The sequence below is a fragment of the Dipodomys merriami genome, unplaced genomic scaffold (assembly GCF_024711535.1).
Source record: "Dipodomys merriami isolate MVZ:Mamm:240054 unplaced genomic scaffold, mDipMer1.0.p SCAF_202, whole genome shotgun sequence".
Classification (NCBI taxonomy): Eukaryota; Metazoa; Chordata; class Mammalia; order Rodentia; family Heteromyidae; genus Dipodomys; species Dipodomys merriami.
Genome location: NW_027203405.1, coordinates 1,020,798 through 1,046,909, shown reverse-complemented (window position 1 = coordinate 1,046,909; position 26,112 = coordinate 1,020,798). Strand labels below are relative to the sequence as shown.

General features: G+C 57.5%; 1 protein-coding gene across 4 annotated transcripts in view; it reads left to right on the top strand.

Annotated features, from left to right (window-relative positions):
• Nucleotides 1–16,344: 16,344 nt before the first annotated feature.
• Nucleotides 16,345–26,112, top strand: part of Slc38a10 (solute carrier family 38 member 10) — a 44,892-nt gene continuing 35,124 nt past the window's right edge. For 3 of the 4 annotated variants that reach the window (XM_070031623.1, XM_070031621.1, XM_070031620.1), the window contains exons 1-2: nucleotides 16,345–16,680; nucleotides 21,257–21,374. In XM_070031623.1, the coding sequence (XP_069887724.1) occupies nucleotides 16,582–16,680; nucleotides 21,257–21,374 (217 nt within the window). In that variant the 5' untranslated portion in view covers nucleotides 16,345–16,581. The remainder of the gene's footprint in view (nucleotides 16,681–21,256; nucleotides 21,375–26,112) is intronic. The other variant, XM_070031622.1, reaches the window with a different exon arrangement.

Sequence of the window (26,112 nt, the reverse complement as noted above, 5' to 3'; positions counted from 1 at the left end):
ACGGGCCCCTAGGGGCCTCCTGGAGGCCCGGGGGTGTGCCCCAGGGGCGAGGCGTGCCGCAGGGCGCCAGGCAGTGGGTATCACCCAGGCAGAGTGTGGTCAGCTGGAGTCCGGACGGTTCATGGGGCAGAAGCCCGGTGACAGTGCTGGGCTCACAGGAAGTCTGAGCTGGGGGGGGGGGGCGGGGGCAGGAATACAGGAGAGCTGGGCCAGCCTAGGGCCCCCGAGACCTGAGCTGGGGCCTGTGCAGTGCTGGGGACAGCCCCTCTGAAGGGCTGGAAAGCATTCTCAGCCCTGGTGGCCATATGGTACCCACCTCCCACAGCAGTGCCCTCACCGCCAGGACCCCCCCTCTGCCACCACCTCCCTCCCTCTGTGCCCTGCCGGCCCTGCGTGAGTGTCAGGCCACGGGGCAGGTCCCTGCCAGCCGCCGACCGCTTGCTCTGCGCAACAGGGCCTCCACTGGGGGACACGCTGGGCAGGCCTGCCGGCCTGTGCTGGGCCGGCCCTGCGCGCGTGCTGGTGAGGGACTCGGGCCCCTCCCCAGGCTCCTGGGAGAGGCCTGCATCCAGGACCCTCACCCCCTACGTCGTGACCAGAGGGAGGTACAGAGGAAGTGGTGACAGGCTTGGCCTCCAGTGGTTGGCTGGGGCCCGTCCCCTGGGGCCTCCAGAAGGGAGACATACCCTGTGTGGCCTAAGACACCGCCAGTGGGGGGACCGGGAGGCCTGGCCTCCGGTGCTGCTCCTCAGCCGGTTAAGGACCCCCCCACTCAGGCCCCAAGCTGGGCCTGGAGCCCCTCAGCCGCAGACCTGGAGGTGGGGGGAGGGAGTGGCCAGGAGCTCAGGGGGACCAACTCCCCAGGGGTTGGAAAACCCCTGGGATGGGAGACAAGGGACATTGTGGCTCATCTTTAGGTCTCCTGCCTGGACACAGCTGCCCGGCTCTGAGCACACCAGCCCCCCTCGGTGCTGCCTGCCTCTCGGTCTCTAGGTGTCTCCACGGCTGCTGCTCCCAGCCGGCCCAGGGCCCCCTGCCTCAAGCTCCACTCGGCATGGAGGCCTTGCTCCTGGAGAAAGGGGACCCGTCCCCATAGGCAGCGTCTCCCTGATGGATCCTGGGTCTTGAGGGAGGCTGCCCAGGGCCCCTCCTCACGTCACAGATTTTCCTACCCTAGAGACACTCGGGGCGGGAGCTGGCGGCCCTAGGCCTTGGGGCACTGTCGCTGTGGCCTGGTGGCTGGGAAGACAAGCAGGGGATTTCCCCTGGGTGGGACCGAGGCTCTGGGATCTGTCAGCGACTCGGTGGATGGGCAAGTCACTCCTGGGGTGGTCTAGGAGGATCCTGCCCAAGAGCCGGCATTTCAGGAGGCAGCAGGTGATGACAGCACCCCGGGCTGAGCAGGGCCTAGGGAGCAGGCCGAGGCCAGAGCGCAGGACAACCGCCACGACTGCTTTTCTTTGGCCATAAAATTGGCCAATAGAAGCCAAGCCGTGGCAACTCATGCATATGCCCTGCCCCCTAGCTACGCAGGAGGCTGAGACCAGAGGATCATGAGTCAAATCAGCCTGGGCAAGAAAGCCCATGAGACTTACCTCCAGTGAACTACCAAAAAGCTGTAAGTGGAGCTGTGGCTCAGGTGTAGAGCATCATCTTTGAGCCAAAAAGACAAGGGGAAGCATCCACGCAATTCTGGCACACGCACACGCACACGCACACATGCACGCACACACGCACGCTCGCACGCACCCCAAATGGCCAATAGAGAAGTTGGAGCTATGGTGGCTGGGCCCACCTCTGTCCAGCTCCTGGGAGGCCATGCTCCTCAGCCCCCATTGTCCCCAGGAGTGGGCCACACACAGAAGGCCTGCCACTGTCTGGGTCCGGCAGCCACAGTGCCCTGTGTGGAGTTTCCAGGCCCCCCAGCACCGGGGAGCTGTAGGTGGCAGGTCACCTTGGGAGGGGCGGTTCCTGGCCAGCGGGCAGCAGCCTGCCCTTGTGGCCGGGGGCTGGCTCAGGAGCACTGCTCCTCAGGCAAGGAGCCGACCTTGAAGGCTTCAGCCGGCCACATCGCCAAGTTGTGTGCACCAGGGTCACCAGCAGCAGGGATGCTGTGCAGGAGGGAGGGAGGGAGGGAGGGCAGAGGAGGAGACGTAAAAAGAGATTACAGTCTTAAAAAGGTACTCTGGCTGTCTGCCGACCCCGCCTTGGCCCCCTGGTTTTACAGCCTGCCCGCTGGGGCAGCTGGACGCTGCGGACCGGAGGGGCGGGGCTCCGGTCACCGCCTCTCCCAGCCTGGCTTCCCCTGGGTTGCCAGACGGCGGCCGCTCAGCCGGGCTGGGCAGGGTGCTCTGTGCAGCTGGTACCCGAGGGTGAGGGGAAGCCGCCCCGGCCGGCGGCCGCTGTTGCCGCCCATCTATCCCCCTGACAGGTCAATTTTCTGCCGTGTTTTACAGGAGCTTTCAGGGCAGGAAATGTGATCGGGCAGCTGATTTATGGCCTCACCTGGTCTTTGTTCTCAAGCCTTGACTCTGGCCCCCACTCCGACTCCTGGGGGACCTCCACCCGGGCCCTGGAGGTTTGCGTGCTCACGGCCGGAGCCCAAGCCCCCTCTGGGACACTCGGACAAAAGGGCGCCATCCCCAGCGGCCCCCCTTCCTGCTCTCGGTGGGAGCGGCCCTGGGGGCTTGTGTCTTGTCTGCACCTGGCTTCTCGCCCTCTCTCCGGAGAGGCCAGGGACTCGGGCTTCCTCTGGCCTCTGAGGGCCCCAAATGAAGGAAAGGAGTCCCCAGAGAAGACTCCAAGTTCTCACTCGACGAGAATCAAGTCCTGGTGTCAGCCGGGGAACGGGGGGGCGGGGAGGGCTGGTGCATCCGCGCACCCCTCTTCTGGGAGAAGAGCGGATGGAGCTTTCACTACCACTTCTGGGGTCACTGCTGAGATAAGGCCGAGCCCCAGTGTACACACAGGCTCCAATCTTTTACAAAGTAGTGCAGGTCATGTCTAGAAATCTTCCAGCAGGCATGCAGGGAGCCAGCTCAGCCTCCCCCGGCCCAAGCCCACACACCCCTGCCAGCCGCGGCTCCCGTCCCTCCCAAACAGAGCTCTGGGAAGCGGGGTCCCCTGGGCACCCCCAGCCGCGCTGTGTGGCTCTGTCACCTACTGGGTGCTGAGTAGGGCGTCCTGTGGTCACCAGACAGGGAAGATGGCATCCCTTGGGGCTCCCTCTGGAGAAGCTGACCGCATACGGGGGGGTCTAGGCCCCACAGTCTCTCATTCCTGGTCGAGGGGGGGCAGTTCCACGTCTGTGGAAGAAGGAAAGTCTGCCCCCACCATGCCCTAGGGAAAGCCAGTGTGGTGGGCTGTCTGCGCCCCCCACCCCCGCCCGCCCCAGGGGCCTGCCTGGGTCCGTGTCTGAGTCCTGGCTGTGGGAGGACCCTCAGAGCCAGACGTACCCGTGGCCCAGACTTGGGTCGGCAGAATCCAGGGTTCCTGGCCTGGGCTCTGTCACAGGTGGTCACGGGGGGGAGTCTTGGTAGCGTGTCTGAGGCCCGGGCCAGCCCTGTGGCGTGGCCCGGGAGGAGCGACGCTGGCCAGGCTGGGCCGCACCGCCTGCTCCTCGCTCCTGCCACTCAGCTCAGCTCTGAGCTTTTGTCCGCTCTCCAGCCTCATCTTCCTTGGTGGAGAGAGTAAGGCTGCCTGCTGCTGCTGCTGCAGCCCGACGGATGTCAGCCGACTCACGGGGGTCAGGACTTGAGATCCACCCAGAAAGGATCTGATTTAGGTCACAGGCATTAACCCATCCACTCATCCACCTGCCTATCCATCCGTGCAGGTATCCACCACCCGTCCATCTGCCTTCAAACACTCCCAACCCACACTCGACTGCCAGCTCCCACCCTTTCATCCACCCATCCACCCATTCATTTATTCACGAGCTCACCCACCTCTCTCCATCCGCCCACCCGCCCTCTCCTCACCTACCACGGCAGACACCTGTGCAGTCGCTCAGCTATTCATTCGCCCGTTTATCTGTCCGTGTCCGTCTCCTTACCACCCACAATTTGCCCACCTGCTTGCCCACTTGTGGAGCACTGAGAATTTCCCAGCAAGGAGCTGTACACGGATCCCTGACCTCCTGGCCCTCAGGGTGGTTCCCCAGGGAGTAGGTGTCCTTCCCTGTCCCCGTGGAATGCCTGTCTTCTCCCAGCCACTCTCCCGATGCCTGGGGTCACACTGATGGTTTTAGCCAAGGTCCTTGTCAAGAAACAGGGCTGGCCTCCTGGACAGTGGCCGGTGGGGTTGCCACTGCCTGGACTGACCAGGGCTTGTGGCTTAATACTGGCCTGAAATGATGATAAGAGTCATAAATTTTGACTTGTTACATTTATATATACATCCATGTATCTGTGTGTCTGTATATTGTTTTTGCAGACTGGCTTTCAGCTCAGAGCCTACACTTGGCAGGAGGCTCCCCTACCACTCTAACTCTTTTTGCTTCAGTTATTTTTTTTTTCCAAATGGAGTCTTGCATTCATCTCTGGATTTGCCTGCACCACAATCCTCTTATTTACTCGTCCCCAGATAGCTGGAATGACAGGGGCTTTGTTCCCCCTTTTCCTCTTTTCAGGGGCACTGGGAACTGGGTCGAGGCCTCCTGCCCTGGGAGGTGGCCGCTCTATGCCTGAGCCGCGTCTCCAGCGCCTTCTAGCGTGGCCTGCCTGTAGCCCCACAGAGCTCCGGGCCTACGGGCTGCACAGCGTCCAGCTGTGACTGAAGCTGGGCCAGGCCCGGCGTGTGGAGATTCTCCTGGGTCCTGTGTGTCTGTGGATCTGGCCTGCCGGCCTCCCTCTGCCCTCTGCCCTCTGCCCTCTCCCCCTCCCTAGGCCCTGCTTCCTCGAAGGTGGCTCCGGCCCGTGCCCAGGGACAGCCGCTCCTGGAGCCTCCTTCACTCCCCAGCTGTCACCAGACTCCATCTGTCTGGGCTTTCGTGTAGCTGGGAGGCGCTCCGGAGCGGAGCCTGCGCCCGCCCGCCTGGGCATGCTGCATTCCTGCATTCCACCCTGGGGCTCCCATCCTGCCAGCTGCGGGGGAACAAGGAAGGGTATGGGGGCTCGGGGCTGCAGCTGCTGGATGGAGACCTGGACACAGCCCAACTCGGCCCCGGGACGCCCAGCTGTGTCTCCTTGATCCTCATGCTTCCATTTGCCCAGTCCCCAGCCAGACGGAGCCAAGAGGCCACGGGGGAGGGGGGGTGCTCTGAGGAGGGCACTAACTGCAGAGCAGAGCTTTGGCACCTAGGAGCCAGCGATGGCACCCCGAAACCCCTATGCAAGGCAGGGCCCTGTGCGGCCCAGTCCCCCTCACCCCTTCCCTGGAGCCTCTGGGCTTTGAAGTCTCTAGAAAAGAAAGCCCTGGCCTAGAGGGCTCTTGGGGGGACCAATAACGGGCATTGTCCTCTTTGGGCAGCTCTCTGGAGTCGGGAGTCAGGGCAGTCTCACCCTCTGCAGAGGGCGCCCCGGCTCCAGGCGTCGGGAGGAGCTCTGGCGCGTCCCGAGGACACCGCACCACAGGTGTCAGAGCAGGGCTGTGGAAGACACGCTGGGGCACCGCCACACTTCCTCTCCGGCACCACACCGCAGTCTGACTCGTTCCGTCGGGCCTGTGTAGCGCACTCTGCTTCTACTCTGCCCTCCTGCTCTCTGCCCACCCATGCCGTCTTCCGGGGAGCGGGAGGGCTCAGTTGTGTGTGCTGCCACAGGCCCTGCGCCCCCCTCTCTGGCCTCCCCGTGGACAGCAGGGCAGGCGGGGATCTCAACCCTGCCTCTGCCTCAAATCTCTAGGCTGCTGCTGGGCGAAGGAGGCCCCAGGCTGGCCTAGGTCCTTGTGCCTTGGCTCAGGGAAGACGGAGGCCTGTCCAGGTGGCAAACAACAGGCAGCCCGGCATTCAGGCTCCGGGCTTTGTGGTCAAAGGGTGCTTGACCTCTGGAGTTGAGCCAGTCTGCCTCCTGATGAGGAGATGAAAGCTCCAGCCCGGCTCTGGTGGCTCACGTTGTAATCCTTGCCACTCACGAGGCTGAGATCTGAGAACCATGGCTTAAAGTCAGCCACCACAGAAAAATCTGTAAGACATTTATCTCCAATTAACCATTCATAAGCAGGAAGTGGAGGTGTGGCTCCAGCGGGAGTGCCAGCCTTGAGAGAAAAAGGCTCAGGACACAGCCCAGGCCCTGAGGTCTAACCTAGTACTTATACACACAGACACACACACACAGACACAGACACAGACATACACACACAGACACACACACAAACACACACACAGACACACACACAGACACAGACACACACAGACATACATATACACACATACACACACATACACATATACACACAGACACAGACACACAGACAGACACACAGAGACACACACAGACACATACACAGACACACACACAGACACAGACACAGACACACACACAGAGACATACACAAAGACACACAACACACAGACATACAGAGACATACACAGAGACACACAGAGACACACACACAGACATACACACAGACACACACACACACACCACACACAGAGACACACACAGACACACACAGACATACACAGACACATACACAGACACACATAGACACATGCAGATACATATAGACACACAGACACAGACACACACAGACACACACCACACACAGACATACACAGACATATACACAGAGACATACACACACAGACACACATACAGACACACACACAGACATATACACACAGACAGACATACACACACATAGACACATGCAGATACATACACACACACACACACACACACACACACACACACACACACACACACACACAAGTAACCTTCTTCCAACCCAAATAGTAAGAGTGGTCCTGTGTGGCTTTCCCGGGGAGGCTGTAGCCAGGATATACAGGAAGGGGGCTGCCCGGGGTGGGGTGTACACCTCAATGTGTGCAGATCTCACTGAGAGAGCGGTCCAGGCACACTTCCATCGACCCTGGAATTGTGAAGAAAGGGAAAAAATGGGATGAAAGCAGCTTTTCCATCTTGTCCAATTCTCAGCTGCCCCACTAATTATACCACGATAATGGAAGGTTCTGGGCACGTTTCCTCCTGGTGGCCACGGTTATGATCTGCAGCCTTTGTCTGCACCGGGGAAATCTGTGAAGGTCATGCTGTCTGCCCAGCTCTGGCCGCTGTCCGGGTGGGGGAGGAGCGGGGGAGGGCTGTCCACCCCACCCGTGGAGGTGGGGGGCACATCCCTGGAGGCTGCCTCTGTTGCCCACCGGGCACCCGCTGGCTGGGCTCCCTCCTGGGCCTGGTCTCGTCCTCCGGCTTTGCAGGCCAGGCCACACCTTTCCTGGCTTCAGTATCCCTGAGGAAACTGGGGGTCCTGCTGCCCCTGCCCCCCACTCTGGGAATGTGGCTGTGGCCCTGCAAATACACTCTCTGGAGGCCCTTCTGCCCCCGCACCCTTTATGGCACCCCTGTTCCCAGGTGACTAGGCTGCTCCCGTCAGCTGCAATGCTTCGCAGCACCCCTCCCCTGCACCCCCTCCCCTGCACCCCCTCCCCTGCACCCCCCCCAGTTCCCGGACTCTATCCACCACCCAGGCTACACTAAGGATGGCCAGACGCTCCTGTGGTGAGCCAGCTGCCCCGGCTGGAGACTCCCCCGGACCCTGGACCGGGGTGGCCACCTGCACCCCTGGTCCTACTGGAGGCTTGTCTGCTTCTGGTGAGTGACAGAAATAATGTGGGTGTGGCCAACTTGTCTTCTTGTCAGTGAGCAGCTGACCTGGGGTCGTCAGAGGGCGGCAGGGAGGGATGGTGGCGTGCAGAGCCGGGAAAGCCTGCAGGGGCCGGGGGAGGCGCAGGGTCCGTCCCTCGCCGCAGGTGCTGAGCTGGCCAGAACCCACGTGTGCGCCCGCGCCAGCAGGAGTGCGCCTGGACCCCGAGAGCCACCAGACTGATGCTTGAGCATCATGGGGGCTGGGCAAGGTCCTGGACTGGAGGGCCTGACAGAACAGACTGGGCCCAATGTCCAAGGGGAGAGGGGCGTCCTCCGCAGCTCAGCTCCCCCCCGCCCCCGCGGGCTCTGGCTGATAGCAGAATTGTCACTGCGGTCCCTGCCCCTGGTTCGAGGTTCTCCCAGGTAGGTGTGAGTCTCTACGCCTCGCCTGACCACGAGCTCACCAGTCTCCTCGGATGAGGCCCGCAATGTTCCGGAAGGCATGTATCCTAAGCAGCGATGCTGTACACACCCCTCCGAAGACGCCTGCGCTCGGGGGCCAAGGGCCACAGGCCCAGGAGCTCCCTGTGAGTTTGGGGGAATATCGCTCATTGCTTGCATGGGAGGGAAGGAGGTGGGCACAGGGCCCCTGGGGGGGGTGGGGTCTGGAGCCGGGGGGGGCGGGCAGCTCCTGCCCTCTCAGCTCCGCTAGGGACGGGTTCTGAAATCCTAGTGGTAAATGCCTTTGACCCTTCCCATTCCTCTTCTCTCATCTCCTCAGCATGATTCCTGGCAATGGGGGGCAGGTCCTGGCTAGGGGCCCGGACCCCCTCCATGGTACCCTTCCATAGTCTCCTGCTTTCTAAGAAAGATGAAGAGAGGCTGGAAGGGGAACACTGAGAGGCGAGTCCTAATGCCTGGCTGGTCTCCCCCATACTGCACTTCCCCCCTAGATGGAGGTCCTGAGAGGTAGGTGGACTGCATGGCCTCCCAGAGCAGGGCAGGCAGGATGCCACCGGAGCGTCCCCCCCCCCCCCCCGCATCTACACCACCCTGAGCTGCTGTGTCCATGGGATTATGCTGTAACGTAGAAGGTTCAGAGTGGAGGTCTGAGAGGCTGGGGTTGGTTCAGTACCTACCTGAGTGTCTGATCTCTGCCTGCCCAGCACAGGAACCCTGGCCTGCCCGAGGCTCTGAGACCCTCATCTCCACGCCCACAGACATCCTGGCCTTCTGTGTGCTCCTAGCATGGGAGCTGGAGATGCAGATGAAAAGGATGTTGGGGTCCCAGGGGTGGGTCTGCCTTCCCTGGGCCTCCACGCAAGTACCCTCCAGATATGGAGGAGCAAACAGACCCCAGACGTCAGCGCCACAGCCCCAGCTCTGACCCCCAGCGTCCTCTCTTCCACCCTCGCCAGCGTGCTCTGCATGGGTTTAGCCACAGACCCCGTACCTTTGACGTGGGTGGAGCTGGGGGGTGAGGGAAAGGACGAGGTGATGGAGAACTCAGCTCTGTCTCAGGGGCAGGAGGACACTGCAAGCCCGGGAAAGCTGGATGCACCTCCATTGGGAGAAGTGGGTCCGACACTACACACAGCAGGAAGATGGGTTTCCCAAGATGGGCCTAACACCTAGGGACAGGCTCTCCTTCCCTAGTGTGCCCACAGCTTGCGTGACATCCCCAGGGGGCCTTTGGTGGCTGCCGTGGAGGGGGCTCGTCCCGGGTCATACCACCTTGGGCGGCGAAGCCCCAGCCACTCCTGTGGCTCTGGGGACTGCCCTTGTACAGGAGAGGGGAAAGGGTGTCTGTGGGTGAAAAATCATCCCCGCCTCTTCCCCCCCTTCCCTTCCTGACGCTCAGTGCACTTAGGTAGGGCAGAGATGGAGCTGGCAGGGAGCGGGAGAGGAAGTCTAAGTGGGTTTGAGGGCCACCAGGGTGCATAAAGGCCAAGGATAGGGGCGGGATGGAGGACACAGAGGGACGCTGAGGCCTGGAGATGTTAGAGTGAACTCACATCTTTCAAGACAGGAAGACATCTGCTGGAACACACACACACACACACACACACACACGTACATGTGCATGTGCATGCACACACACATGCACATACACCTTTCTCAATCTGTCACAGAGGAAGCCAGGAACAACAACATCTCAGAGGTACTGAACACCCAGCACCCTGGCTCTGACCTTGGCTTCTAACATCATCTTTTGCTGCAAGGAACCAGGGTTCTCAGAGACGTGGGTGGTTTCCAGCCTGGGGCAGGAAGAATCTGGGAGCAGCCAGGAGCAGCCCCCTGAGCTAGGAAGTGTCCAAAGAATGACAGGGACATGTGGAGGGATAGAGGAGCCGGCTATAGGGATCTGTGGGTCACATCTGGGACAAATCATGCATCAACATAGCATTAGCAACCTAGCTGTATAAAACCTTGGGTTCGAGTCTCACGCTCCCAACAGAGTCAGTGGTGGAGCATAATACACTGAATAAAATAGGAGTGCTGGGTTCATACTGGTGTGGATAATTTATCCAGAACTTGATAAGGACCAGGACACTTAGGCTCAAAGTGCTCACTCACCCAAGTTACGGGTGAATGCCAGAGTGGGAAGAGGGAGTTTTGTGGTGGAGAAAGCTCAGGCACTGAAAGCAAATGTCATCAGCGCTGCCAGTGTGGCGCTGCATGCCTGTGAGCCAGGACCCTGGAGGCCAAAGCAGAGGATCCACAGGCTGTGTCCCCGACGTGCTCTGCGACCCAACAGTGTGGGGAGCCGGGGCAAACGCAATTAGACTCCGCCCACTCCCTTCCAGCGTTGAGGTAAACAACTCCATATTAGGCAGTGCTTGGCGGGACAGTGGGTCCTGGGCTTTGCGCATGTGCAAGCCACGTAGAGTCCCCAGCCAATCCCGTGGCACTTGGTGACGGTGAAAGGCAGACGACCAATGATAGGACGACACGTGTTCCTGTTCCCTATATAAGCGGCCATGTTTTCTGTGCACGCTCTCTTGCGCCCAAGCTCTCCTACAAGTAAGAAGGCTCTCCAATAAAGTGTGATCTGAGAAGACTCCTGGTGTGGTGGTCGTTCTTCCTCGCTGGTCGAGTAGACGGCCGCAACACAACAGCACCCGCTTGGGAGGCAGCAGGCGCAGGACAGGGGTGCCCCCTAGTTCACGGTGATACAAAACAGCCTGGGATATGTAGTGAGATGGAGACCATCTCAAAAAAGCGAAAACGAAGCCGGGTAACGGTGGCTCACATCTGTATTCCTAGCTACTGAGGAAACAGGTCTGAGGATCACAGCTCCAATCCAACCCAGAGACTCTTATCTCCAATTAAGCACCCAACAAAGACACAGAGAAAATAGAACAAAAACTTCCTCAGCTGAGTGCCGGTGGCTCAGCCTCTCATCCTAGCTACTCAGGAGGCTGAGATTTGAGAATCACAGTTCAAAGCCAGCCCAGGCAGGAAAGTCTGTGAGACTCTCATCTCCAATAAACCACTAGAAAACTGGAAGTGGTGCTGTGGCTCAAGCAGTAGAGCGCTTGCCTTGAGCTGAAGAGCTGAGGGACAGCGTCCAGGCCCAGAGTTCAGGCCCCACGACCGACCAAAAAAAAAACAAAAAACCTGTGACAAGGACACCAAACCAGGAGGTGACTGTGCCACCAGCAGGGTGCCTGACCCTCAGTCCCCTGAGTCCTCTGAGCCCCAGAAAGCGCAACACAGCAGAGAACATAACGGTGTGGAATCCAGCACAGAGCATGAGAGTGTGAACCGAGCACAGAGCATGAGAGTGTAAACCCAGCACAGAGCATGATTGTGTGAACCCAGCACAGAACATTAGATTGTGAACCCAGCACAGAACATGAGAGTGTGAATTCAGCACAGAGCATGAGAGTGTGAACCCAGCACAGAACATGAGTGTGTGAATTCAGCACAGAACATGAGTGTGTGAATCCAGCACAGAACATGAGTATGTGAATCCAGCACAGAACATGATTGTGTGAACCCAGCACAGAACATGAGAGTGTGAATTCAGCACAGAGCATGAGAGTGTGAACACAGCACAGAACATGATTGTGTGAATCCAGCACAGAACATGAGTGTGTGGAGTTAAGCACAGAACATGAGTGTGTGAATCCAGCACAGAACATGAGTGTGTGGAGTTAAGCACAGAACATGAGTGTGTGAACCCAGCACAGAACATGAGTGTGTGAACCCAGCATAGAACATGAGTGTGTGAATCTAGCACAGAGCATGAGTGTGTGAATCCAGCACAGAACATGAGTGTGTGAATCCAGCACAGAACATGAGTGTGTGAACCCAGCACAGAAATGAGTGTGTGAATCCAGCACAGAACATGAGTGTGTGGAGTTAAGCACAGAACATGAGAGTGTGAATCCAGCACAGAACATGAGTGTGTGGAGTTAAGCACAGATCATGAGTGTGTGGAATTCAGTGTGCCAAAAGGGACTTTGTAGACCTTAGATGGGAAGTTTAATCTGAATTAGCCGATTGGCCCAGTCTAATTATGTGAGTCCTTAAAATCCACAAACTTTGTCCAGCTGGTTCCAAGATGAAGCCCAAAAGAGCCTTTACCATCCTCCTCCTTGTACAGGGCTTTTTTTTTTTTTTTGGTAGGTCGTGGGTCTTGAACTCTGGGCCTGGGCGCTGTCCCTCAGCTCTTCAGCTCAAGGCGAGCACTCTACCATTTGAGCCATAGCGCCACTCCCGGTTTTCTAGTGGTTTATTGGAGATGAGAGTCTTACAGACTTTCCTGCCCAGGCTGGCTTTGAAATGCGACCCTCAGATCTCAGCCTCCTCAGTAGCTAGGATGACAGGCGTGAGCCATTGCCTTGCGGCTAGGGCTTTGAAGATTGGGAAGGAATCCCGTGTGCCAGGGAACATGGTGGCCTTTACAAGCTGGGAACTGCCCTCAGTTGATATCTGGCAGGAACATTGGGATCTTGGTTCTACAACCGTAAGGAACCAAGTTCAGCCATCAACCAACCGAGCCAAAGTAGACTGTCCCCCAGGATGCAGAAAGGAAGGTGGGGTGGGGACACCTAGATCTGAGTCAAGTGAGACTTGAGCTGGATCTCTTCTTTTAAAAAAATTAAATAATCCTAGCTCCTCAGGAGGCTGAGATAGGAGGATCATGTTTCAAAGCCAGCCCAAGGGCTGGGAAGGTGGCTCAGTGGTAGAGCGCTTTCTTTGCATGCCTGAGGCCCTGGGTTCGATTCCTCAGCACCACATAAGCAAAAAGAAAAAAGCTGGAAGTGGTGCTGTGGCTCAAGAGGTAGAGTGCTAGCCTTGAGCTGAAGAGCTGAGGGACAGCGCCCAGGCCCAGAGTTCAGGCCCGCGACCTGACCCCCCAACAAAACAAAACACTGTTACCACCTTGATTTCTTCTTTTCTGTTTTTGTGATAATATTGGGATTTGAACTCAGGGCATGGGTGCTGTCCCTGTGTTTTTTCATTGGAGGCTGGTGCTCTACCACTTTGAGCCACAGCACCACTTCCAGTTTTCTGGTGGTTAGTTGGAGATAAGAATCTTATGGACTTTCCTGGGGCTGGGAAGGTGGCTCAGTGGTAGAGTGCTTGCCTTGCATGCCTGAGGCCCTGGGTTCAATTCCTCAGCACCACATAAGCAGGAAAAAAAAGCTGGAAGTGGCGCTGTGGCTCAAGTGGTAGAGCACTTGCCTTGAGCTGAAGCTGAGGGACAGCGCCCAGGCCCAGAGTTCAGACCCCATGACCGGACCCAAAAAAAAAAAAAAGAATCTTATGGACTTTCCTGACTGGGCTGGGGTTTTTTTAACCTTGATCCTCAGATCTCAGATTCCTGAGTAGCTAGGATTACAGGTGTGAGCCTGGCTTGGAACTGGATTTCTGACCTCCAAAACTGAGAGTAAATTTGTGTGAAGTTTCTGAATTTGTTATAGCTTCTTATTATGGTAATGAAACCCAATGTGATGAGGAGCCACTGGACAATGCAAGTTGATGGCCACAGAGGAGTTACCAAGCACACAGAGAAAAACTCCTCAAGTTAGGTACAGTGGCTTTACTCAGAGGTTGAGATAGGAGGGTCTCAGGCTTGAGGACAGCTTGGAGATTCGGGAGATCCTAACTTGGACAATACACAAACTAAAGGGCTAGAGTGCCCTTCTTTTTTTTTTGGGGGGGGGGGGTCCGGTCATGGGGCCTGAACTCTGGGCCTGGGCGCTGTCCCTCAGCTCTTCAGCTCAAGGCTAGTGCTCTACCACTTGAGCCACAGCGCCACTTCTGGCTTTTTTCTTTTTGCTTATGTGGTGCTGAGGAATCGAACCCAGGGCCTCAGGCATGCAAGGAAAGTGCTCTACCACTGAGCCACTTTCCCAGCCCCTAGAGTGCACTTCTTAAGTAGAAGGGCTTGTTTATTATGCAAGAGGTTGAGGTCCTGGGTTTTCAATCACCAGTACTGCAAACAAAATAAAACAGAAAATTCCTAAAAACAAATAGCTAAATAGAAAAATGGGCAAAACTCAACATGCATTTCACAAAAGGAATACAAACAGACAATGAAAATACAAAGAGATAATTAACCACATTGGCAATTAGGGAGAAGAAATTAGAGGCACAGTGAGATTTCATTTTATTCTCCAGATTGGTGATGCTAAGTGTTGGGGACAGCATAGAATGAGAAGTCCATGATCTCTAGTGCTTGGGCCAAATTGGGCCAGTTTCTGTTTTTGTAAATAAAGTTTTATTGGAACACAGACATGCACACTTGTCTATATATTATTGTCCATGGTTGCTCCTCAGTTACAATGGCAGACTAAATAGTTGTGATCAGAGACTATAAGGACTGAGAAGCAGAAAATATTTAAAGGAAAAAAATTCCTAAAGTCATTGATTCAATAAGTTTTTTTTTTTTTTTTAATTTGTCTTGATGCTTGAACTCTGGCCCTGGGTGCTGTCCCTTAGCTCTTCAGGTTTAGGTGAGCACTCTACCACTTGAGCCACAGGACCACTTGCAGTTTTCTGGTGGTTTATTGGAGATAAAAGTCTCTCACAGACTTTTCCTGCCTGGGCTGGCTTTGAACCTCGATCCTCAGATCGCAGCCTCCTGAGTAGCTAGGATGACAGGCATGAGCCACCAGGGCCCCACAAGTTTTGTTTTTTTGTTTTTGTTTTTTGTACCAGGGATAGAACCCAAGGCCACATACATACCAGGTAAGTGCTCTGTCACTGAGCTACATTCCCAGCCTCCATTTAACTCTTGTTTTGCCAACCTCTGATGTAAACCAAGAACTTTTACAGGGACTTTTGAAAAACAACTTGGCAATACTAATAAAGTCATAGGTATGCAGGTGCTTCAGTCTGCAATTCCACTTCTAGATATTTACCCTGGAGAAACACTTAACATACAGACAGCAAGGAGACAAGTACAACAGTGTTCATGTTAGAACGGCAAATAGCTGGGAACAACTCTGGTGCCCCAGGCAGGAGAATAGGAATATATTCTAGGCTGTTTGAACAAAGGAATGGCACAGAGCAGCAAGAATGGACGACAGCAGACACATACACGCAGACAGGATGACTGTGAATCTTGCAGTCTTCAGTGAGAAAGCTACGGAAGACTCTGTGGAGTATAATTCCATTAGTATTTTCCCTTCACATGAAGGTCTACGATGCAAAAATGCTGTAGCCCAATGCAGTATGGCGTGGTGGCCTCTGACTGCAGGCAATCGCAGCATGGCGTGGTGGCCTGACTGGACCAGGCAATCGCAGCATGGCGTGGTGGCCTGACTGGACCAGGCAATCGCAGCATGGCGTGGTGGCCTCTGACTGGACCAGGCAATCGCAGCATGGCGTGGTGGCCTGACTCGACCAGGCAATCGCAGCATGGCGTGGTGGCCTGACTCGACCAGGCAATCGCAGCATGGCGTGGTGGCCTCTGACTGGACCAGGCAATCGCAGCATGGCCCAGACGGACTGAGGTGGGAGCGGGCGGGCAGGGCCCGGTGCGCTGGCCGGACGCTCTCCATGCCTCGTCCAGTGACCCAGGCCCCTTCTTGCCAGGGTTTCTAAGGACCCCAGGCACCAAAGCCCGCGCCCCAGACTGAAGGCTGAAAAGGCACCCTCCAAGCCGACTGCACCCCGTCTCTCCGGCCCTCGAAGGACGAGTGCCTCGCGGGGCAGCCCTCCCAGACAGAACCCCGCAGAGGAACAAAACCAGCCCTGGCAGCGCTGGGTTCCAGGCTCGCCTATGGCTAGCTGGCAGGATCCAGCCTGGTCTCGAACCCGGCCCCGGCAACGGCCCTGCCCCGCCCAGGCCCCGCCCAGGCCCCGCCCAGGCCCCGCCCCGGCCCCGCCCAGGGCCCGCCTCCGCCCGGCCCGGTCCCACGGCCGCGTCGGCCCCGCCCCCGATCAGGCCCCGCCCCTCCCTCTCACACTCGCCACTCATTGGTTGGAGGCGCGACGCCTCACCTGGGTCAGGCCCAGGCGGCTTCCGCCTGGACGTTGGGGTCCCGCCTCTCATTGGCTCGTGTTCCGCCCCGCCCCGCCCCGCCCCCTCCGTCGTCACTTCCGGGGGAAGCTCGCGGAAGAGGAAGTTCGCGCGCTCGAGGCGGCGCTGTGGAGCCGAGCAGCTGCTAGCGTTGCTTCTGGCGGTTCCTGGTCGGTCCCGGACGCTCGGAGGCGGCCGCGGGAGCAGAGAGGGACGATGCCGGCGGGGCGGCGTCGGGGCCCGGCGGAGCCTGAGCCCTGACCTCGCCCGCCGCCCGCCCCCGGCACCCCCCGCCAGGCCTCTGTCCGCGCCGCCACGGCCCGGACGCTCAGGATGACGGCGGCCGCCGCCTCCAACTGGGGGCTGGTCACCAACGTGGTGAACAGCATCGTGGGCGTCAGCGTGCTCACCATGCCCTTCTGCTTCAAGCAGGTGCGTCCGAGCGGCGGGGGCCGGGGCTGAGCCGGGGCCGGGGCTGGGCCGGGGCCGGGGCTGGGGCTGAGCCGGGGCGGCGGGGGCCGGGGCTGGGCCGGGGCCGGGGCCGGGGCTGGGGCTGAGCCGGGGCCGGGGCTGGGCCGGGGCCGGGGCTGGGGCTGAGCCGGGGCGGCGGGGGCCGGGGCTGGGCCGGGGCCGGGGCTGGGGCTGAGCCGGGGCGGCGGGGGCCGGGGCTGGGCCGGGGCCGGGGCTGGGGCTGAGCCGGGGCGGCGGGGGCCGGGGCTGGGCCGGGGCTGGGGCTGAGCCGGGGCGGCGGGGGCCGGGGCTGGGCCGGGGCCGGGGCCGGGGCTGGGGCTGAGCCGGGGCGGCGGGGGCCGGGGCTGGGCCGGGGCCGGGGCTGGGGCTGAGCCGGGGCGGCGGGGGCCGGGGCTGGGCCGGGGCCGGGGCTGGGGCTGAGCCGGGGCGGCGGGGGCCGGGGCTGGGCCGGGGCTGGGGCTGAGCCGGGGCGGCGGGGGCCGGGGCGGGGCCGGGGCTGGGGCTGAGCCGGGGCGGCGGGGGCCGGGGCCGGGGCCCGTGTCGAGGGAAGGCGGCCCCCGCGCCCGCACACCCGCCGCTCCACGGAGCCACGGCGCCCGCGCGGTGGCACCTGCGGGCCTGGGTTGGAAACGGTGCGGACAGCGCAGCGAACGCACGGGGAATCAGAGAGGCGAGTGTCCGCGCGTGCGCGTGCGCCCCTCGCCGCCCTCCCCCCTCCAACCCCCCGCCCGGTCACACGGAGACCGAGGAGCGTCCAGGCCGAGCTCCCCGCAGCGGCAGTCCGACGGCTCTGGACCTTGCGTGTTCCCGTCGGGGAAGTTTGGTATACGTCAGCATTGAAGGCCTGGTCGACGTGGCTCGCAGGCCCCTCAACCGGCGGGGAGGCTGCTGAGAGCCTCGCACCGGGCCGCCGCCTGCGGGGGAGGGGCAGTGGCTCCAAAGACACCCAAGAGGTCCAACACGGAAACGAGAAGACAGTTTGGAAGTGAAAATGGGTTGCTGGTAGTTTAGAGTCGAACTTGACATCTACTTTGCATTTTTCATATTTAGCATTTTGGGGAAAAAAATTTTTTTTTGGCCTGTCCTGGGGCTTGATCAGGGCCTGGGCTTGTCCGGGAGCTTCTTTTGCTCAAGGCTATTACTTGAGCCATAACGCCACTCTTGCTAGGCAAGCACTCTACCACTGAGCCACCTTCCCAGTCCCTTTGGGAGGATTTTTAAAAAGTTGTTTTGATCTGGGACTTTGTTGTTTGTGGTGGTAGAGTTTTCACTTGGGGCTGATTGCTAGGCAGGCATTTCACCACTTGAGCCATGTTGAGCCGGGCCCTCAGCCCTGGAGCTGGGAAATTTTGAAAATGAATGATTGGTGAATGTAGGCGGGAAGACAGCTAGATGTCACTAGAGTCTCTGTGATGACATCTGTGTTGTGAATCCCAGCCTCATGCCAGCCACCTCTAGGTGTTTATGGAATGTCTCTGTGTGACTGCCCTTGGCAACTAGTCTAGCAGCAGACCTGCGTCCTGGGATGTGAGGTGTTGGCTGGTCCCACACCTGCAAATCTGTACTGCCGTCCTTGATTTATGTCTGCAAAGTGCCACACATTTTGGGGCTCAGGCAATTGCCCCTGCCCCAGCTTTGGAACATCTGCTGTGTGGTGGGCGTTAGAGCAGAGCGTGTAAAGATGCGTCAGGCAGAGACCTGCCTGGGAAGAGCTTCAGGACTAGAGGGAAGCCCCACCTGCAGGAAGGACAGGAAACACGCCGTACCAGGACTGTCTCCCCTGGAGTTGAAACAGTCTGAGGTCAACAGGCTATTTGGGGCTGTGTATGTTCAGTGCTTGCCTAGCCATGTCCTTGTGACTTAATATTGTTTATTGGTTTCAGTAATTCTTTCACTTTAAAAGAAGTTTCATGTTGTTTTTTTAGTTGAAGATGAACATTTAGGTACTCATGATGAATTTTTCACAGAGCAACTTGTTCTGCACTGGGGACAGTCACTCCTGCCTGGCACAGTGCCCGATGCCGGCCTCTGGTGCTGGAGGAGGGGCACATATAATAGCGATTCGGTATCTGGCTAGCATTCCATCCTGTAGATATACCACTGTGTCTGTTGTGCAGTTGGGGCATTTGTGGCGTCTCCTGTTTGGAGGTTGGGATGAGAGCTGTGGCACAGCTGAGCAGCTGTTGGCAGGTGGCAGCATTTCTGTTGGGTCTGCTCCCTGTGCTGGGGTCCAGGGTTAGGTGTGCTCAGCTCTGGAAGATGTGAGCGACGTGCCCGCCTGAGATCCCCCCACCGGTGTCTGAGGCCCCTGTGTTCCACGTTTGCTACAGCATCTCATCCCATCTCTTAGGTATTCTTATGAGAGTTTGCTGATCTTATTTTTTAAAAAATTATTTATTTATTTATTTTTGGTTGTGGGCTTGAACTCAGGGCTGGGCACTGTCCCTAAGCTCTTTCGCTCAAGGCTAGCACTCTACCACTTGAATCAGAGTGCCACTTCCAGATTTTGTGGTGATATTTGATAATTGGAGATGAGTCTTACAGGCTTTCCTACCAGGGCTGACTTTGAACTTTGATCCTTAGATCTCAGCCTCCTGAGTAGCTAGGATTACAGGTGTGAGCCACCAGCACTCAGCCTTCATAGTTTTTTTTTTTTTTTTTTTGGGGTCTGGTCGTGGAGCCTGAACTCTGGGCCTGGGCTCTGTCCCTCAGCTCTTCAGCTCAAGGCTAGCACTCTACCACTTGAGCCACAGTGCCACTTCCAGCTTTTTTCTTTTTGCTTATGTGGTGCTGAGGAATTGAACCCAGGGCCTCATGCATTGCAAGGCAAACGCTCTAAGCCACCTTCCCAGCCCCAGCCTTTATAGTTTTGTTTGCTTGTTTTCTTTTTTTGGTTGGTCGTGGGACTTGAACTCTGGGCCTGGGTGCTGTCATTCAGCTCTTTAGCGCAAGGCCAGTGCTCTTCCACTTGAACCACAGTGCCACTTTCGGTTTTCTGGTGGTTTATTGGAGATAAGAGTCTCATGGGAGCTGGGAAGTTGGCTCAGTGGTAGAGTGCTTGCCTAACGTTCATGAGGCCCTGGGTTTGATTCCTCAGCACCACATAAGCAAAAAAAAAAAAAAAAGTCCAGAAGTGGTGCTCTGGCTCAAGTGGTAGAGTGCTAGCCTTGAGCTAAAGAGCTGAGGAAATGCGCCTAGGCCCAGAGTTCAGCCCCCACAACCAACAAAAAGAAAAAAAAAAAAAGAAAAAAGTCTCATGGGCTTTCCTGCCCAGGCTGGCTTTGAACTGTGATCCTCAGATCCTAGCCTCCTGAGAGCTAGGATGACAGGCGTGAGCCACCAGTGCCTGGCCAAAGTTTGGCTTTTAAATTAATGGGCCTTACTTATGTACTAGCAGCTTGGGATTTATGACCAATTGCAATTGTGTATAGGGAGTTCATGTGGGCCCCCTGGCCATTACCCCCGCCCCCCCCCCCCCCACACCACTAGTGCCATGAGGCTAATGTTTTAAACTTCAGAATTAGTGAAGCATAGTTTATATGACACTCCCTGGATTTTGATGTGTATGTACAGTAGGGTGGCCTTCATGGTCAAGTTGTAGCTCCTAAAAAGTCTTGTCTCCTCCCTCTGTTGTTGACCACTTCCCTCACCCCCAGGCCCCAGGATTTGCCTTTCCCCAGAGTGCTGTAGGTGGCACTTGCTGCAGTGTCTTGCCCTCTGAGGTGCATCCGAGGCACACCCAAGCTCCGGCCCGTCAGCCAGTCTCTTTTTACTACTGGTAACATTCCTTTGCAATTTCTCCAGTCACCTGTTGAAGCCACTGAAGTTGCTTGCCAGTTTGGGGATTGTGGCTAGACCTTGCTGTAAACATGCTTGCCAAGTGTTCATTTCTCATGAGTAAATGTCTAGGAGTGTAATTGCAGGGACACATGGTATATGTCCAGTTAACTGACAAGAAGGTACACATGCTGGTGCTGGCTGAAGCCTGTAATCCTAGCTATTCAGGAGGCTGAGATCTGGAGGATTGAGGTTTGAAGCCAGCTTAAGTAGAAACGTCTATGAGATTCTATCTCCAATTAACTAGTAAAATGCCAGACTGGAGGTATGACTCAGCTAGCCATGAGAAGCAAGCTGAATGGGAAAGGGCAGTCCTGAGTTCAGAGAGACAGGAGGGGAGTGGAGAGAGGAGGGAGAGAGGCAGGTGGGCACACCTGTCATTTCTAATCTTTTCCTTTGAGACAGTGTTTACCCCACGTGGGCGTGATCTAGGCAGGGCGTGTTGGGTGTGTGCAGAGAGCTGGAGAAACTAGCTGTGGCGTGGACAGATCCGGCCCCGTCCCAGGGAGGGCTCCCTCTCAGCACGGGGTTGCCTGCCAGAGGTCCCTGTCATGGACGAGGAACATGTGACACCCCTTTGGGGCACAGAGGGCCTGTGTCAGCCCGGGTGCCTGATGGAGACCATGTGTGCAGTGGAGGTGTGGGGTGGTGTAGGGTGGTGGTGTCTGGGGTTGTAAGTGTTGCTTCTCTCCACCTCCAGTGTGGCATGGTCCTGGGCGTCCTTCTCCTGGTCTTCTGCTCCTGGATGACGCACCAGTCCTGCATGTTCCTGGTGAAGTCGGCCAGCCTGAGCAAGCGGAGGACCTACGCTGGCCTGGGTGAGCACGGGCTCTGGTGGTCAGTGCCTTCCTAAGAAATGCGGAGATAGGGGCTGGGAAGGTGGCTCAGTGGTACAGCGCTTGTCTTGCATGCATGAGGCCCTGCGTCCGACTCCTCAGCACCACATAAGCAGAAAAAGCCGGAAGTGGCACTGTGGCTCAAGCGGTAGAGTGCTAGCTTTGAGCTGAAGAGCTGAGGGACAGTGCCCAGGCCCTGAGTTCAGGCCCTAGGACTGGCAAAAAAAAGAAAGAAAAAAAATGTGGAGATACAACTTTGAGGGGGTGGGGTGGGAGCGTGTTATGGCCTTATTTCTCTAGTTGTTTTTTTTCTACCTTATTCTTCAAGAAATTTCTTTTTTGTCAGTGACAGGGCTTGTACTCTGGTCTTGGGCACTCTCCCTGAGCTCTTCAGCTCAAGGCAAGCTCTGTCACATGAGCCACAACGCTACTTCCAGTTTTCTGGTAGTTAGTCACATGAGCCACAACGCTACTTCCAGTTTTCTGGTAGTTAATTGGAGATAATAGTCTCACAGGCTTTCCTGCCCGGGCTGGCTTTGAATCATGATCCTTAGATCTCAGCCTCTTAAGTAGCTAGGATTATAGGCATGAGCCATGGGCGCTGGCTCAACACATTTTCTTTCTTTCTTTTTTTTGGTCAGTCCTGGGGGTTGAACTCTGGCCTTAGGTGCTGTCCCTGAGCTCTTCAGCTCAAGGTGAATGCTCTACCACTTGAGCCATAGAGCACTTCTGGTTTTCTGGTGGTTTATTGACAGTAAGAGTCTCACGGACTTTCCTGCCCAGGCTGGCTTAGTACCGCAATCCTCAGATCTCAGCCTCCTGAGTAGCTAGGATTGTAAGTGTGAGCCACTGGTGCCTGGCTGACAAATTTCTTTAGTTGCAATTTGAACAGAAAAAGCGTTAACTTCAGAATTGAAGTGAGAGGTAAGGAACAAAGGCACACGCTTCCTTCTCTCTGATGGTCTCCTGCCCCCTTTCAGCAGATGTACGTGTCGTTCCCTATAGCGTCCAACAGCCTCCTGGAGGCCGACCCACCGGCCGCAGGTGTCCCCTTTCCTGGAATCATGCAGAGCTCTGCGCATCTGGAAGTTCATGGAAGAAATTGGCCTGGGGCTAGCTTAAGACTCGGTAGTTCACCTTTCCAAGAGTGTGTTCTTCCCTCCCAAACTCGGGGCTGCAATCTCATCCCCTTCACCTTGTTATTTTTGTCTTTGAATGTGACTTCAGCTGGACAGTGTGTGAAGGCTGTCTGTCTTCATTTCAGTTTGGAATCTTTGCTTTGCTTTCTTGTCTGTTCTCAGGCTGCTGTGTGAGGTTTGTTTTTCTGCCTCCTACAGTCAACTCTGAACCTCGCTATGGGGTGTTTGGAGTGGCATTGAAATGCCACTTTTCTGTTCTTGGGGTGTGGTCTTGCGGGAAGTATGATGAAAATCCCTTCCTCTTCATCTCCCGTCTGTCCAGCGTGGAGCGCGTGTGGCCGGTGCTGGGGGCTCCCAGGAGGGGCCAGCCTGGCTCTGGCTCCCAACTCTCAGTGTTGGGGGAGGAGCCAGGGGCTAGAGAATGTGGGAGAGGAAACGCTGAGGAGTAAAGAACGTGCTGTGGAGGAGCAGTGCTGTGGAAGGCGCGGGCGCGAGCCTCCCTCCGCCCGTCTGCAGGTGCACCCTGGCCCCCTCAGCGCAGGCCTCGCCCCCGCCGCCGCTGTTCGCTCCGTTTGCTAGGCACCGGCACCCAGACCCTGCGTTTGTTTCTGGCCTCAGAACCCGGGGGTGGGAGGGGGCCTTCTTTCCCCCCGAGAACAGTGGTGCTCTGTCTTCCATTGTTGTCACCTGAGGAAATGTCTTACCAGCAAAACGTGACCCACACGGAGACAGCCTCTTCTGCTTGGGGTGAAGTGTACCCACTAGAGCCCGGGAGATGAGGTGCTGCAGAGCTCGGCCTGGGGCAGCCCCTTCCCACGGAGGTCTTCCTCTGGGTTTTGTGGCTGGGGCTGCAGCTCCAGTCCGCATTGTATCCGTACGAAGATGTGGGAGGCCATGCTTCTGATGATCGGCTGCCTAGTGATTCTTCGAAAGTCCCCGAGATTCGTCAAACCAGTTTGACTGGATGTGAAAGTCTGAGAGGAAATGGCTGATGGACACCCCTGGGTGGGCACCCCTGGGGCTCTATTCGGAACGAAACAGGTGACTGCTGGAGCAGAAAAGACCCCTCACTCGGGCGGTCTCAGGCTGTGCCTCTGCATGGAGCTCCCCAATCCCCTGCACCCGCGCCTGCTTCACGTTGTAGTCAGAGGTGGAGGGCTGCCAGGCGCCGTGGCTCACGCCGGTCATCCCAGATACTCAGGAGGCTGAGAGCTGAACGTCATGGTACAGAGCCAGCCCCAGTAGGGAAGTCTGTGAGACTCTATCTCCAATAAACCAGAAAATCCGAAGTGGTGCCATGGCTGAAGTGGTAGAGCACTAGCCTTGAGCTGAAGAGTGCAGGGACAGTGCCTAGGCCCAGAGTTCAAGACCCACACCGACAAAAAACAAACACAAAACAGAGATGGACTGCTGCTTGGCGCTGTGTGGGCTGTCAGCTGCCTAGCGGAGTGTCTCCTGGGGCCTTATTCTTGTGGTGGAGTGGAGCCCTCTCCTGTGGCAGACATAGGCACTCGCCAAGACAGCCTTTCCTGCCCCCGATGTATGCTATAGCCCAGGAGGGGGGCCTGGAAGTGGGCCCCCCACTGCTTGGAGGTACAGCCGGGCCCACGGATGGCTTCCGTCAGCAGATGTGCTAGGTCATGAGCAGATGGCCTCATTAGACTCGAGACCTCAGCAGAAGATGCAGGATTCTTGAGGTGGACGTGTGCTCCAAGCCACCTGTTGCTGCGTGCCCTGGGGAGGACTGATTGTTCTCCTGACTTCTGCTACTGCTGAGACGCGGCCTGGCACTGTGGCAGGCTGGGGCCCCTCCCCGCCGGGCCTGGGGAAGGAGCGCCGCCAGTGTAGGGTTTTGTTGGTGGGTTTGTGAATGTGTCTGCTTTGTTTGCTTTCCCTGTCAAGATTGCTGTGTGGTTTTTATAAACATCTCCCGTCCTGCGTCCTCGCCCAGCCTGTCGCACACCATGTGGCCTTCTCTAAACCTCATTTCAGTTTAGAAGATACGCAGACAAGTCAGAGTCAGCTCTGTGAAACCCTCTGAGCCCTGGGTCCTGCCTTGCCCTACTCTGGGGGACATCCGGACAGCAGGGACCACGTGTCTGTGTTTTCTGAGTATGGCTAGACTGTGTCACATGGGCCCCGCCCCTGGTGAGTGAGTGTGCTTCCTGCGCACCCCCCCCCCCCCCCCCGCAGCCTGGACTTCATTCTTGTGTCTTTGGGCCCTGTGATCAGTTCCTCTGCTCCATGGCTGTATATAAGGCTGTAAAACTGAGCATTTAGGCACCCAGTTCTTTATCCGTAGACAGTTGTCACGCGCCTGTCCTGTGCTGCTGGCTCTGTGCCACGCAAACCTGGTGCCATCGTCCCTCAGGCTTCCCAGGGCCGGGTTGAGGTCTCTGGCTGGCCGTCCTTGCCTCAGAGGTGCCTCCCGCCAGCCTGAACACCAGCCCCTCTTTAAGCCTTGGTGGTGTTGGCGTGGGAACCAGCTCCGCCGGCAGTCTGTGGTCCTGGGGAGGAGAAGCTGGCCCGTTTCTCGAGGTCTAGGGAGGACAAGGTTGAGTAAGCAGACAGCTGGCACCGGGGCCAACTCTCCCCCTTGTCCTGTCCTGAATGGAGCACGCACAAGCCTGGCCTAGGACGCGGGAAGAGCAGGTGCCTCACGCTGAGTGCTCAGGGGTGTAGGTGGCCCAGTGGGAGAGAAGAGGGGCAGGGAAGCCGCAGGGCGGGGCCTGTGCATGCCACCGCTGCCAGTTAGGGTGAACTTCTAGAGGAGAGGCTTGCTGATAAGCCTCCATTTTCCTGTGTTGGGAATGCAAGCATGCTCTGGAACTTTCTGGGGCAGCGTCCTGCAGCGTCGGGAGTATGCTATGGGCTCTCACGTTTCTCTTGGAGAGTAAGGAGGAATGCGAGTTGGTGCCTAGGACCGCCTCGTGTGGGTCTGGGATTCTTGTGTTGTGCCTGAGTGAGCTGGCTGGGGCTCAGGGGGACTTGGGCAGCCATCCTCTGGAAATTTCCAGCTTACATTTGGGATGCTGTTAGGGATGTGGGTTGAGTGTCTGCCTTGTTAGATGCAGCTGGGGGTGCCAGGCCTCTTGACTGTGAGCCAAGTCCAAGAAGGGCCAGAGTGACCCCTGGAGGCGGGGGAAGTCTTCTCTGCTTTCAGGCTGAGCGGAGGCTGGTGCCCGCCCCCTAGTGTGTCTCTTCCTGAGTTGAGTAGTAAGGGGTGTGTGTGTTTCATTCATGGAAGGGCGGAAACGTGGGGCAGGAAGCACAGGCCACTGACAATTGTGAAGCTATCCTGTCACGTGCACCCTGCCTGCTTGCTCGGCCTAGGCCTTCCTCCCCAGCTCTCCGCCAGCTGGCTGGCGGGGAGGTGACCTGATCACTACACTGTTAAGGTCCTGGGAGAGACCTTGCCAAATCAGCATTTGACTTCTCATCTGCTAGAAACAGTTCTGGAGTGGGAAAGGAAAGACAGTCTTCCTTCCTAGGAGGATGCAGGCCGCTCAGGGGCCGGGCTCTCCAGCTGGCCACCGTGGGCGCTGGCAAGCCTGAGTTCCTGCTGCTTCTCACCTCAAAGT